The sequence below is a fragment of the Falco biarmicus genome, chromosome 12 (genome assembly GCF_023638135.1).
Source record: "Falco biarmicus isolate bFalBia1 chromosome 12, bFalBia1.pri, whole genome shotgun sequence".
Taxonomy (NCBI): Eukaryota; Metazoa; Chordata; class Aves; order Falconiformes; family Falconidae; genus Falco; species Falco biarmicus.
In genome coordinates, this window is record NC_079299.1 from 8,278,447 (window position 1) to 8,291,694 (window position 13,248).

Consider the following 13,248-nt stretch of genomic DNA (forward strand, 5'->3'; position numbering starts at 1 on the left):
ATAAAGACACTTATGTATGGAACCATTTTCCATGCTTACAGAAACTGTAAAACTGCTAAAACAGGAAAATATTAAGGTAAGTTGAGATAAAATCCAGCAGGAAGAATTAAGGATGAAAGCCAGCACATAAAGTTCAGTCATGCTTTAGCTATACCACGATGCCCACTGCACAAAAAAGCACTGGTCTACCAATCAAGCATTTGGTAATTTCTCTGCTAGCACATTAGGTGCTACAGTACCATCCATAAAATAGACTAGGGAAAAAAGCACAGTGACACTGCAACGTCCTTGCAACAATGTGAACTTGAATCTGTCTCCTGTGACAAACTGCTGACACAGCATTTTTTGTCATTCATTCCAAGGCTTGCTTGACCCACTGCAAAATCTGTGCATTTGTGAGGAGCGTAACAAGTAACACTCTACGAAAACAGATAGGTTAACCCACTATACTCAAAAGCGTCGGTACACATTGCGCTGTTTGTTTCAGTATATACAGAAAAGGGATCAAGCTATCTCTACAGCTGCCGCCAGACACCTAGCTCATGAGAGTTTTTACGGTTAACGCCCGCAGAGCTCTCGGGAGGGCTCTGCCTAATCGCCGGTGCAGCTGTGAGAAAAAAACCCAGCAGCCTCCGGCCACACCGAGAGGCAGGGCGGCCTCCTCACAGCCACCAAGCTCCCCTCCGGGGCTTCACTTAGCGCCAGCCGGCAGAGCCCTGTGCACAACCCGCTAGTCACCTCCTGCCCGGCTCCAACCTCACCGCCTGTCCCCAACCGCGGCAGCCACCACGGGAACCCCACAGAGCGGCAGCGAGCAAACTACTCCCCGCCTCACGCGCCCCCTCATGGCTTCTCCCGCCGGAAGTGACGAGCCGCGGCTCCGCCCCGCGGTGGTGGGCGGGGACAGGGGCGGGGCCCTCCCGGGTGGCCCTTGCCGAGCTGGCGGCGCCGCGCGCCCCGCCCCACTCTCCCCTTTGGTTCCGGCGCGGCGCCGGCAGCGGTGGCGGGATGGCGGCGCTGAGCCTCACCGTCAGCGCGGGGAGCCCCCCGCTCGGTAAGTGCGGGCCGGGCCCCGCTCCCCCTGCTCCCACGGGGGGGCCCGGTGGGGCGCTGCCCCCTCACCGCCCGGCCGGCTGCGGCGGGGCCGCTGTGTTGCATCATGCGACGCCGCGTGTCCCCGTGTATGAGGACGGGCGAGGCGTGAGGGGAGGCCCGCGTCCGTCCGTCCGTCCCGCCGCCCGGCCCTGCTGCGGCCGGCGCCGTGTGCCCGCTGCGGCCTTGGCGCGGGCGGGGCGGGGCGGCCGGCGGGTCCACAGGGCGACCCCCCTGCCGCCGAGGGGGCCGGTCCCCGCGAGCAGGCCGCGCTGAGGGGGCCGCCGGGGCTGCCCGCGCGGGGTCCCGCTGGCACCTGAGGCGCCGGGGAGGCGGCGGCCCCGGGGCCCGGCTGCCTGTCGGGCCCGGCCGCGGTGTGCAGGGCCGGGGCAGGGCTGGTCCCGCCGCGGGTCCCCGCGGGCCGCCTGTCGGGTAGCGGTGACAGCTGTCGGCGCCCAGCGCCGCCTCACGCTGGAGCAACCGCGGCGCCGGCAGACCGAGCCCCTGGGGTGACTTGGCAGGCTGGGGCTCGGTTTGCAGGGCAGCCCCGCGTCGGATCGCGGGCGTCTGAGCTCAGCCTCATCGCGGCTGGCTTTCGCTGTCACTTCTCATCTGCTGCTAAGGCTGGGCTCGCCTGGGGAGCAGGGTCGAAGTTGCACTGCAAAATCCTGCTTTTTCAGTTACTCGCTGTTCTTCGGTGTTATCTTACCTTTAAAAATCTGAGAACCTCCTTCATTGCACTTTCTGCCAGCTGGAAACGGCCTTTTATACGTATTCTATACCGTTTCTCCATTTTGTTACAATATTCAAAATACAGTTTCCTCCCGTTCTTCATCTTACTGATTTCTTTTTCATGCTGACGTTCCCAGGTGCGTTTCAGAGTTGAATACAAGCTGCACAATTACAGATTTAAAGAGTAATAATACATAAGTTTTAAATAACATTTCTTCTGATACTTGTTTGAGCTGCTTTGCTAGAAAAGATATGATGCAACGTGAGCAGTGATTAACATAGGTTTAGGGGCTTTGGAGGATTCTTTTATTTTGATAGCTAGTGAGTGGTACTGGAGATTTAATTCAGGAGATTGCATAATTATGTCAGAAATATCACATATTACAGATGAAACACTTGAGTAAACATTTGTATTGAGAAGGCAAGCATACTCATCCTATTCATTCCAACCTCGTACTATTCACCATAGTTGTGCACTGGGAAAAGTGTAGTAGCTTTTAATATCATTAGTATTAATTACATAGCTTGGTGTGCATAATACTTGTAATTTTCAAAGCACTTCCGTGCATGTTATTAAAATACTTCTATGTCTTGCAAACATATTGCATAAGGGATGTCATCCTGACTTTCACAGATGGATAACTGAGGGTTGGGAAGAAGAACCTTGACTTACTGTGGATAAAAGCTTAATGCCACAAGAAGGGTTTGCAGCTGAGCAGGGGTGAGAGCTAGGGAATTCCTAGTGCCAGTGCTTTGTATTTAGGCCAGCGTATTAATAGCTTACAACATCGTCTGCCATGGGTAGTCTGTGCATTGCTCTAGGGAAGATAGTGTGCCGTACACTTCATGAAGACTAGCAGGTTAAATGCCTTTTGAGACCTAGAGTATAGTTCTTTGCCTAGTTCAATTTAAGTAATAGCTGCCTATTCAAAAGCTTGCTGTCTTTATATGTGCTTCTGAGCAAAGTAAAAGAACATGAGCTCCTCTACTTATGCTCAGCAGGCTGAATCTGGACCAGAGCCAATCCAGAAATACAGCCAAGTTAGCTCAGTGCTTTGTTTGAGCTGCTGTCGTGCTATAGAGCATCAAGATCAGAGAAGGTTTGCATCAAGCCTCTCTGGATGTGGGCAGAGCTGTCTTCCAGTTGATGATGTAGCCTAAAAACTTCTATCATTCTTTTACTTCTAGAGGCCATCCTTTATTGTCACTGGTGAACCACTTTGAAAAGCCTGTGTAACCCTCCTGCACTTCTACATGGATAGAATTTCTTGAGTTTTGAATGGCTAATCTTTCCATAAACATTAAATCAGGTTAAAAAAAGTCTCATCCTTGCTCAGAAAGCACTGGTATATAAAGTAATTGATCTCCTTTGATGCATGTATCAGGGCTGGGATAGAGTACATTACTGTTCAAAATTAAAAGCAATTTGATTGCATTCTCTACATATATTGGGGGACAGGACTAATATTATAATACCTTTAGGAAGCAAAATGTACTGCTGCCAACACTTGCTGAGCTCACTGCAGGTTATTGTATGCTGGACATAATCAATTTGGAGCTGTAAGACTTGCCAAGAATAAGAAGCCTCTTGCATATGAGACTGAACATTGATTTCTTCCCTGGGCAATCTTACTTGAAGGAGCCAGTTCAGTCACCTGGTCTTATTTGATAAGAAACATAGCTGTTTTGTTTCTACTATGAAAGATACCTTTCCTGGAAAAAAGTTCAGTATTTTTTTCTCTTGTTTTTTAAAGGAGTTCTGCTGACGGTAGAGCATGTGAAGAATGATATTGAAATTTCAGTGGAAGAAGGCAAAGAAACCATCCTCCGTGTGTCTGAGTAAGTGACTTTGCATCTCTCCTTCTAGCTTTGGGTCAGCAGTTTTAAAAATCACATGCTTGTAACACTGACAATAACCTTTTCAGGTAGAGGAAAGAGAAGAATACGGTTTTATTCATCGCTGCATTACTGATGCCTCCTTGTCGCACAGGCAAAACATTTACAATATATTCTAAACTTGATCTTTGAGGAAAGAGCTCTGGTATTCTTATTTGCATTCACATACCTCTGATCATTTGTGCTGTACCAGTCACTTCAGTGTTTAGATATTTGCCTTTTTGAAGGTGCCATGGATTATCAAAAGTAGGGCCGTTTTATGTTAGGCAAGATTGGTATACATGATTCCTTGGACTTATACATATGTGATGAAAGGAATTCCAAAGGTTTATATGGCATTATTTTGGGTTTACTGCTGCATATAAGTGAAGGCATGATGTTATCTTGAGAAGTGCTAATTAACTGTGCCATGCTATCCAGTGTATCCTTCTGCATCCTGTAGGAAGGATATTGGAATTTTTTGTAGAAATCTATTGTTTGTCCTTCTAAAAACACTCTGCCATTGGAATAAATATTTCCAAGTTTATGGCATGAAGGTTGTTTTTATGATCTGAGTACGATTGTATGGATATCGGAAATGCAGGACTAATGCTGTTGGTTTTGGGAAGCTGCACTGTCATCTTAGATTCCATATCAGGTAAGATACCTGGATATATATCAAGAGGAGATATCCTGATATCTTAAGTACCAGTGACACATCAGTGGAAATTTCCTGATGTCTAGTGTCTACAGTAAGGAGCATATTTTGACCCATAAATATTGCAGTCCTAACTTAAAGCATCTTAACACTATGATGAGTTTGGAATTAGTGATTATAAGTGTAGTTTTTGAATACTGGTTGTTTTTTTAAAGAACAGGGGGAAAATCTGTTGTTCACAGACTTGCTGACAAACTCCAATTTTGTAAGCTATTTCAGTAGAAGATGCTGTTAAAGCCACCAGTGCATCATAAATTAGTATTCCTGAATGTCTATAGAATTGCTATAAAAACAACATAGTATTTTTATGTTGTGTTGCAGAGATCCTGACTTGATCCTCGTAAATTAACACAGACTGAGCTTTTCCCGCTGTCTTCTAACCTCAGGGAAAGAGTGCCACTATATATATATTTCTACAAAAAAATCAAAGCACAGGATGATTCACAATCTTCAATCATAAGGATTATTTTACTGGTTGCAAATATTGCTTTCTGTTTAAAATGTTGGACTTGAACTCAGATATGAGTTCTTTCCTTACTGTAATCTCATTTTACATGTTACGTGTTGTCTTTTGCTGTGGCTAGTGATGGCATGGAATTGTGATTTTGAACTGAAGCCAGAGGAATGTGGCACGTTGTACTGGGACTGAATTGGTACAACATTAAAAAATTTCAGTGCGTGTTATGCACATGTGGGATACAGCTTACATAAGAGGGTGAATTGGGTGGTTTTTTAATTGCATGAGAGAGTTTTCCCCTTAAGTTGCATTAAGTCAGATTTTGGTTCCGTTTTCCTTTCGGAGTTCAGGCATTGTGTGTATGTATATACCAAAAGTGCTGTGACACACAGGGATAATCTTGGAATAATACAAATTTACATACTTGGCTTTGAAATAGTATTTTATTAAATGATTTTATAGTACCATGCCTTCTTCCCACTGCATTACAAAAACACTCATTGTAACTGTAATTGAAATTGTCAGAAATGTAAAGCAAAAGCTCTTCTGCATTTTGGCCATGTGTGGATAATATCTAGAATCATGGTTCCATCAGATGGAATTTTTTGTGTGTTAATGTCCTCTCATCCCTGCCATTGGATTACGTTTCAAAAGTTATTCCAAACCTCAATATTGCATTAATCTTCTCTTGCTCAGTTGAACGATAATTTTAAAAATTGATTCTCTATTTTAAAGTCTGTTAAAAGTGTATCTGTAACTTGAGAAGCATCAGCCGAACTCATATCTCAACTAATGCTTTTGGTAAATGGATTTCATGGCATCATTTCTGCTGAAGCCATCTTATTTTGGCATGACTTTGAAATTCACTTAGGATATTTCAGGCTGATTTTTTTTCTTTTTTTTTTCAGGAGACCATTAGTTCTAATGACTTGACTTAAACAAGAGAGAACATTTTATTTATTATTTTTCTGGGTTATATTTTGAAGTTCAGTTAAAATCTGGTGATAATCTTTTCAGCTAACTAGCTGAAACTTTGCTGTCAGCTAGTTAGCTGAAAAGATTAACGCTAATTTGAGATTATTAATTTTACTTTAGAGGTTATTTTTGATGGCTTAGCTTCAAAACTTCATGCTCCTAAATAAACCGGTCTGCTAACTGCTGATGGCTTTATGGAGTGTTTTAGCGTAGCTGTGTCTTATCAGATAACAAACTGCAGTACAACTTTTCTGGTTTTTGTGAGCACATGCATACTTCAGAGTAGTATTACCATCTTGTCTTTTGCTTCTTGAATATTTGCCCTAGTATTTAATTACGTGGCATTTTATATTGCTTTTGAGAAACTTACTCTTTTCCTGTAACATTACCTTGTCCCTGGTTTATTCTTCCGTATTCCTGAAGTTAGCTGGCGCTAGCTGCAAGGAGCAGCCTTAATGTTTTTTAACTTCTTCAAAGAAAGGAGGCCAGTTAGCACTGTGTTTGGGTGGAAGTAGATCTTTTATTTCCCAAAGAAAATAAACAACTTTTTAAGCACAAGTTAGATTTTAGTCAGAGTAACATTGTTACATTTCATGTATTTATTTAGTTTTGCTGGAGTAATCAAGGGGATGTGTTTGGTATGAACTACTGCAAACAAAACTTCAGTTTTCATACACTTTCTGTAGATGCAGGTGTGTTAGAAATGTTTTTTCTTCTAAGTTTGAAAAAGCTTCATTAAAATCTGATAGAAGTGTGAAATTATAATAAGACATACTTTGTGTATGTTTAGCCCTCCACTGTGGCTTTTGGTTTTAGTTATATTTTATGACTCTTCTGTATACTGGATCCTAGAAGCTTGAAAAGCTAGAAGCAAAAAAACTACAAATGAACAAAGTTCCTTAGGTTTTAGTGCAGTTAATGTGACTGGCTGATCTATTTGTATTAAAAATAGGACTCATTATAATTGTTAATATATCAAGAAGTCTTCTATATCTTCTCCAGAACTTCCATTGATTTTTTGCAAGGCTTTTTGAGGGCTATCAAAAATTCTTTTGATTTTATAAAGGACACAATAGGTGTAATGGGAAGTACGGAACAATGGCAGAACAGAAATGAAACCTTGTTTGGACAAGTGTAGCATTCAGTCCATTAAACTGAGTGGAACAGAACACTTACAGGAATGCTTTTTGTTGATGTCAATGCTTGCTTAGAAGCAATTGGAGCTCTAATTTTGTAATTTACACCTATGTGGGACTGTGGAGATGAGTATTATCTGGAGAACTGATGGTTATGATGTATCTTTCTTCCAACGCTCTTTAGTAAATATTAATGAAAATACATTTATCTTAGATGAGTTTGAAGTTAGATTTCTGACAGTACGCAGCTTTTTGAAATACTGTATGTGAAGGTAGAAAGGGAGATTAAAACAGAAAGAACTATGTTCTTTGGAGAGCCTTTCGCCTGCGGATCTATTGAGAATTTCCAACAGCAGAATGGGAAAAACAAATTTAAATTAGCCTTTTATTTGGAGAAGACTGGGTAAAAACCAGAAATACAGAGAGCTAGGTTTGTTCAACAGGGGACAGTCTCTATGAAGTGTGAATTGAGTAAAGTGAGTAACAAATAAACATGTTTTTTAACCCTGATGCTAGCCCTTAAAACCGTAGTGGAGACCTCTTGTTTCCTCTGTAGATTCTCTAGGAATCCCCTTCAAAGGCAGCCTTCTTGTATGAAAAGAAAAGAAAACAAATATTGATTTAGCTGCTTATATTCTGGAAAATATGTAGCTCAGGTTACACTTCTGCATTCTGTCAGATGTGGGGAGAGTTTTATTCTTTGAAAGTATAATTAGAGTTTTATTTTCTTGATTTTTCTCTGTCTGACCAAAATTGTTTCATGTTTAGAAGCTTGTTGTACCATCTGGTGATAGCAAATCAAAGATTAATATATCCTTTTGTTAGATTATTTTTTTTATTTTATTCTGGTGATCTGATACCTGTTGATTCACCCAGAAATTATTTTGCATTTGTTTTACACCTGTTTCAACTATGTGTATGATTAAAATTGAAATTGAACTGGAGGTAGTAATTTAATATATCTTTATCTTGCCTCTTTCTTTTTTTAGGCATGTTTCATTTACAGATGTGAATTCAATAGCTCGTTATCTGGCAAGAGCTGCTGGTTCTGCTGGGTTGTATGGTTTGAATCTGTTGGAACACACTGAGGTGAGAAGGAGTCATGCATCTGGGGTTTTTTTTGGTTTTTTTTTTTAATTTGTGTCTATTGTTCTGCATTTTATTATTAGACTGTTTCCAGCTATGGGATGCTGAGGTTTCATTTTCTTAAGCTTGCTCCTACTTATAAAGAAGAGTTGTAAATCTGAGCTTTGAAAGGGTTGCCCTTTTCCACCCCTGCAAGAGCAACTCCTAACCTGACAGTTCACTAACTCAGGTTGAAGGTGGTGTCTGCAGTTTTCCCTCTTCACTTTCCTCAGCTCTGTTGCCATCAGTTGCTACCTTGTAACACTTAGTGTAACACCAAGGAACACTACTGAATTAGTTTTTGCTGTATATGATGGATAAACCCCTGACCCCAGTTTTATTCAGTGAAATGTGTTGAGACATCACCACACAGATGGACTCTTCCCTCCTGCATGGTCCTGTATTCTGTAACGCTTCCCTCATGATGCCATGAGGGCATCAGAATTTTTGTGCCGAAGAGGGAACTTCTTTGGTCTGCCTTGGTTATACAGGTTACAAAAAGTTATTAGGAACTGTGAGTATGATATGAGAGGGAATTCAGCTTGAGCTTAGCTCAGAATAATCGTATGCTGAATTTTAAGTTGGTAGCTGAAACTTACAGATAAATTGAAATTTGTTTCCTCTGAGATCTGGGGAGGGACTGAAGGTCTTGATTTAGCTCTTTTCTTCAACTACTTGAGGCTAGTAGTAATCATTCTTCAGCCCTTATAGCTGGTCTCAAGGGAAGTGTGTCTTAGTATAATGCTTGTAAGGTATTTAAGAAGTTGTAGGTTATTTTGTTGCTATTTAAACTTTCTGACCAAAACCCTTCTTTTAACTTAAGACCCAAGAGCTCTGCAAACACGCTTTCTAGACTGGTATTTTTGATAAAATACTACTTATTCACTTCTGCATCTTTCAAAAATAAAGTTGTAATTTGAGAATTACAGTGACAGCTGCATTTGTGGTGGAAATATTTTGAAGTATAACTGCAAATGACTGAAATGAATTCTGTGGTGGTGTAATTACATCTGTGCCTGCCACGTTGGCTTGAATGTTGGAAGGATTCCTGATGCGGTTTAAAACACTTGCACATGAAATAGGGACAGAGACATTTAGCCTTTTCCAGGATTGAAGGATTCAATTTATAGACAGGGCTACATTATTAACCAAGAGCCTGATTCTTGATTTTTCTTTGTTTATGGATCAAGATACATTTCATTTTATAGGAGAAGACTGTTTTGCAGGAGAGAGGGGAGGGAAATGAAACGGAGGAGGGATTCGATTTCTTAAAATCTAGAAGGAGATGAGGCAGAGAAGATAGGGACTGAGGGGAAAATGGTGTACTTATGCAATAGCAGTACCAGGAAAATCAAATAGGTTGCAAATATGGTATCTAAATAGTTAAAGGATAATGAAGATTATTATATACTCTGTGTGATAAAACCCACTGATTATTTTTACCAGTGGGAATAGCTTCAGTAAAGCCAGTATTTTCAGCAGTTTGAATACATCCTGAAGGAAAAAATTAAATTTAATCATTTAGTATAGTTCTGGGTGAATCTTTCAGTATATGTTATTTTAAATGTTCTTTAAGCATATATTGTGATTTATTGCCCAATATATTTATGTTCCAGTTAGTATTTTCTGTTCAGCTATTAAATGGATTGTATATTACTTCTGTTTTGTTTTTTTTTTTTTTTTTTTAACAAGCTACTTTCTTACTCCTGTTGTAACTTTGACTATCTTTTGTCACTTAAAACTAGATTGACCACTGGCTGGAGTTTAGTGCTACAAAATTGTCTACAGACAGCCAGTTTCTTTCGGCAGTCCAAGAGCTCAACCACTGTCTGTCTCTAAGAACCTACTTGGTCGGAAACTCTCTGAGTCTTGCAGACTTGTGTGTCTGGGCTGTACTAAAAGGTATCATTGCATGTTCTCACTTTCACTGGCTTGCAATCGGTGTATGCCAGGAGTCTCCAATTTACCTTTTTCTGGATGCCAGTAGCAAATCTTAGCTGTGTGCCAGACTGTATACTATTGTGCATACTGCTCTGGCCTGTGCACTGCTAGTGATGGCAATAGTATAGGAAACACTAGAATTTTTTTTAAGTGGTTGTTATAGTTGAAAATTTATGAGATGTAATCATTGATGGGAATTTTGTAATTTCTTTGGTGTTAACTCTAAGAGTGTCTTTTTATTACGTGTTGCCTAAATATGAAAATTTGCTGTGGCCCAAAATTTTGGATTAAATATTTAAATTATATTGCAATCCAGAGTAAAATTATATACACAGACCTTTCCATGACGTTTTCTGAATAGAGGAAATTTCTTTGGTGTTTTGTTTGAATTATTAAAAGAGGTTTACGTTACTCTGTGAAATACCCTTTGGAGGTTAAAAGAAACTTTGATGATCTGTTTTTATGGGTTTGGGTTTTATATTCTCTTAGATGTGTATCTAAAGTTGATAGGTGTCAATCTACCATTCATTATAACCAGCTTCCTCTTGAAAGTAAAATGCATGTTCAAGATTAAAAGCTAACATCTTTTGGTATTTTTTCAAAGTTGCTGCTCTTGAGAGAAATCTGAAGGGAGTGTACTTCTTTCATAATTTTTTTTTCCTTTCTCTGTCAGAATCTTTCTAGTGAGGTTGTGTTCCCGGAAAATTAGACTGTGGAAATACAGCCCCTTAGAAATAAAGGGTATTATTGGTACATCTGATAAAGCTTAGAAAACGTCAAATGTAGTCACACTAGAGAGATATCCTACATTTATGTCTTGAATTCTGTCTTGAATAACGTTGTTATTAATTTTGAGGTGGGTGATACAAATAAACATGTGTGTTCCCCAGTTGCTCCCACCTTCTGCTTTGATGAACCCAAGAAAGAATGCAGTATGTCTTGGGTTTGGGAAGAGTTTATTTAATTTGCTTTAGAGTTACTTGTGTCCCCGTGACTAAATGTCTTTTCAGAAGTGAGCATAAGTAGATTTTTTTTTTGAAATCATAATCTTTTTATTCTTAAAAATTGCTGTTGGTAATCATTCCATTTTTCTAATTTAATAGCTTGAAAAATTATTTGTTTTGTAACAGATAATAACATATGGCAAGAGCAATTACAGCAAAACAAAGCTCCTGTCCATGCAAAGCGATGGTATGGCTTTCTTGAAGCACAGCACACTTTTCAGTCAGTAGGAGCCAAGTGGGCTTCTGGTAAACCAACGGCTAAAATGGTAAGATGTACTCAGATCCTCTGGAGAGACTAGCTTTATTTGTGTGAATACACTATAAGAGATTTTTTTTTTTAAGTTAGAGATTTAAGAGCTAAAGAGAATCAGTTGTAGAGTAAATTCAATTTTTGTAAACTCTTTTTTAAAAATAAAGCTGTCACTGTCATGTTTAGAAAGGCATGAGTGGTGTAGTCCAGTGCTTAAATGGAATAATTTAAAAATGGCACCGCACCTCTTAATTAGCACTTCTCTTTAGTTATATTGTTTGCTCTTTCTAAAGAGGATTTTGAAATCCAGATAGACCTGCAAAGATTGCAGTCTTTAGTTGATTGAACTTGTTGATCACATTCATTTTAAGAACACTAATATAAGAACTTGGCTAGCATCTGTTTTCTTCTATGAAACAACTTGGTGGGACTTCCAGTCCTGGATCAAATTTGGTAACAGAAAAATTTAAAACTCCAGAATTAATCTTGTTTTAATGTACTATGAATAATGTGAAAGTTGCGAAGAGATGTATTTGGGGTCCAATATGGCAGCTTTTTGTCTTCTGGTTTGAAAGGAGATTTTGGTGCAAAAGGTGTTATCTAGAGTTTTATATCTGATTATACAGTTAACGCATTCTGTAAGTATGTCTCTTGTTTATTTTCAAGGCAACAGAAAAGAAAGCAGATGTTGGGAAGTTTGTTGAACTTCCTGGTGCCGAGATGGGAAAGGTCATTGTAAGGTTTCCTCCTGAAGCAAGTGGGTAAGAAACACAAATGATTTGAGAAGGTTCTATCTGTGCTTTTTTTTTTTTTTTTTAAAAAAAAAGTGTGCTTGTTGAGGATGTTAATCAGCTTATCAGACAAGACTTTTAAGCCAAATGAGTATTTAAAGCTTTGTCCACATCTACATTAGAGCTGAATATTTACTTTTCCTCTATACCTCATTGCACTGTTGCCTGAACTTGGAATAAGGAGGTTGGTTGCCAGCAGCTGACATGGTGCTGCTTGGCAGTGGGACAAGGAGAAGCAGAAGGATGGCATTTGCGTGGATAATGGTGGTGTGTGCGCTGAGAGAAGCTGTGAAGTGTAAATACATTCTTTGTGAGCTGGGTGAAAGGACTCACAGTGCTTCTTAACGAAGCTTAGATTTGAGAAGGGAAAGGAGTATGGGATAGCCTCCCTTTGGGAAGCTTGACACCAGATGTGTGATGAAGGGCTTATGCCCAGGGGTACAGATATGTAGTCCCAAACCACAAACTCCTTAAAAACCACACAGTGGAGATGTGATGAGCCAATTTACTAAATACGAGTTTCAGCCAGCTTTTAATTTTCTGTTTCTTTTTAGAATTGTCTGATGAGCTGTAAAATTTCCATGATTGCATTTCTTCATTAAACTGGCTGTTCAGCATCGTGTGACTTCTGTAGTAGTGTTCCATACTCTATTAGTGCAGCATAAACTGTTGCTCAGATATCATAAGTTATGTAATGTGCATGTATGTATACAGCATATATTGTTCTCACATTACTTCGTAGCTTTTAGTGTCTTAATTCTGGTGTTTTACTTAAAACACTGTTCTTTAGGGACACTGTTTTACATTGAGAGTTATTTTTGTTTTGTGGATTTGTTTTTTTTATATTTAGTTTAAATTGACAGTAGCTTTTTAGCTTATGTTAAACATACACAGCAACCACCATTTCAGAAAATTCCACTCTTCTGAATGTGGTAGGTTCAGGTTATCTGATAGCTACTGAGTATCATCAACAGTTGGTTTAAGTTAGTCTGTAAAACTTGTGATAAGTGGAGTCCTGCCTTTATATCCGTAATGACACTCTAATTTACAAATTTAGGTATTTTTAAACAGTTAACTACTAAATTTGTGGTAGAAAAAAACATAATCTACTTTTCATAAATGTAGGGTATTTCAAGAAATACCCTGGGTTGT

At 39.7% G+C, this 13,248-nt stretch overlaps 1 protein-coding gene across 7 annotated transcripts in view; it reads left to right on the forward strand.

The window, feature by feature from the left end:
• The first annotated feature begins 900 nt into the window (after positions 1 to 900).
• The window catches only part of EPRS1 (glutamyl-prolyl-tRNA synthetase 1), a 39,286-nt gene continuing 26,938 nt past the window's right edge, over positions 901 to 13,248 (forward strand). For 5 of the 7 annotated variants that reach the window (XM_056357203.1, XM_056357206.1, XM_056357204.1 and 2 more), the window contains exons 1-6: positions 901 to 1,054; positions 3,579 to 3,663; positions 7,975 to 8,074; positions 9,856 to 10,012; positions 11,182 to 11,321; positions 11,972 to 12,066. In XM_056357203.1, coding sequence (XP_056213178.1) covers positions 1,009 to 1,054; positions 3,579 to 3,663; positions 7,975 to 8,074; positions 9,856 to 10,012; positions 11,182 to 11,321; positions 11,972 to 12,066 — 623 coding nt within the window. In that variant the 5' untranslated portion in view covers positions 901 to 1,008. The remainder of the gene's footprint in view (positions 1,055 to 3,578; positions 3,664 to 7,974; positions 8,075 to 9,855; positions 10,013 to 11,181; positions 11,322 to 11,971; positions 12,067 to 13,248) is intronic. The other 2 variants (XM_056357209.1, XM_056357210.1) reach the window with 1 other exon arrangement.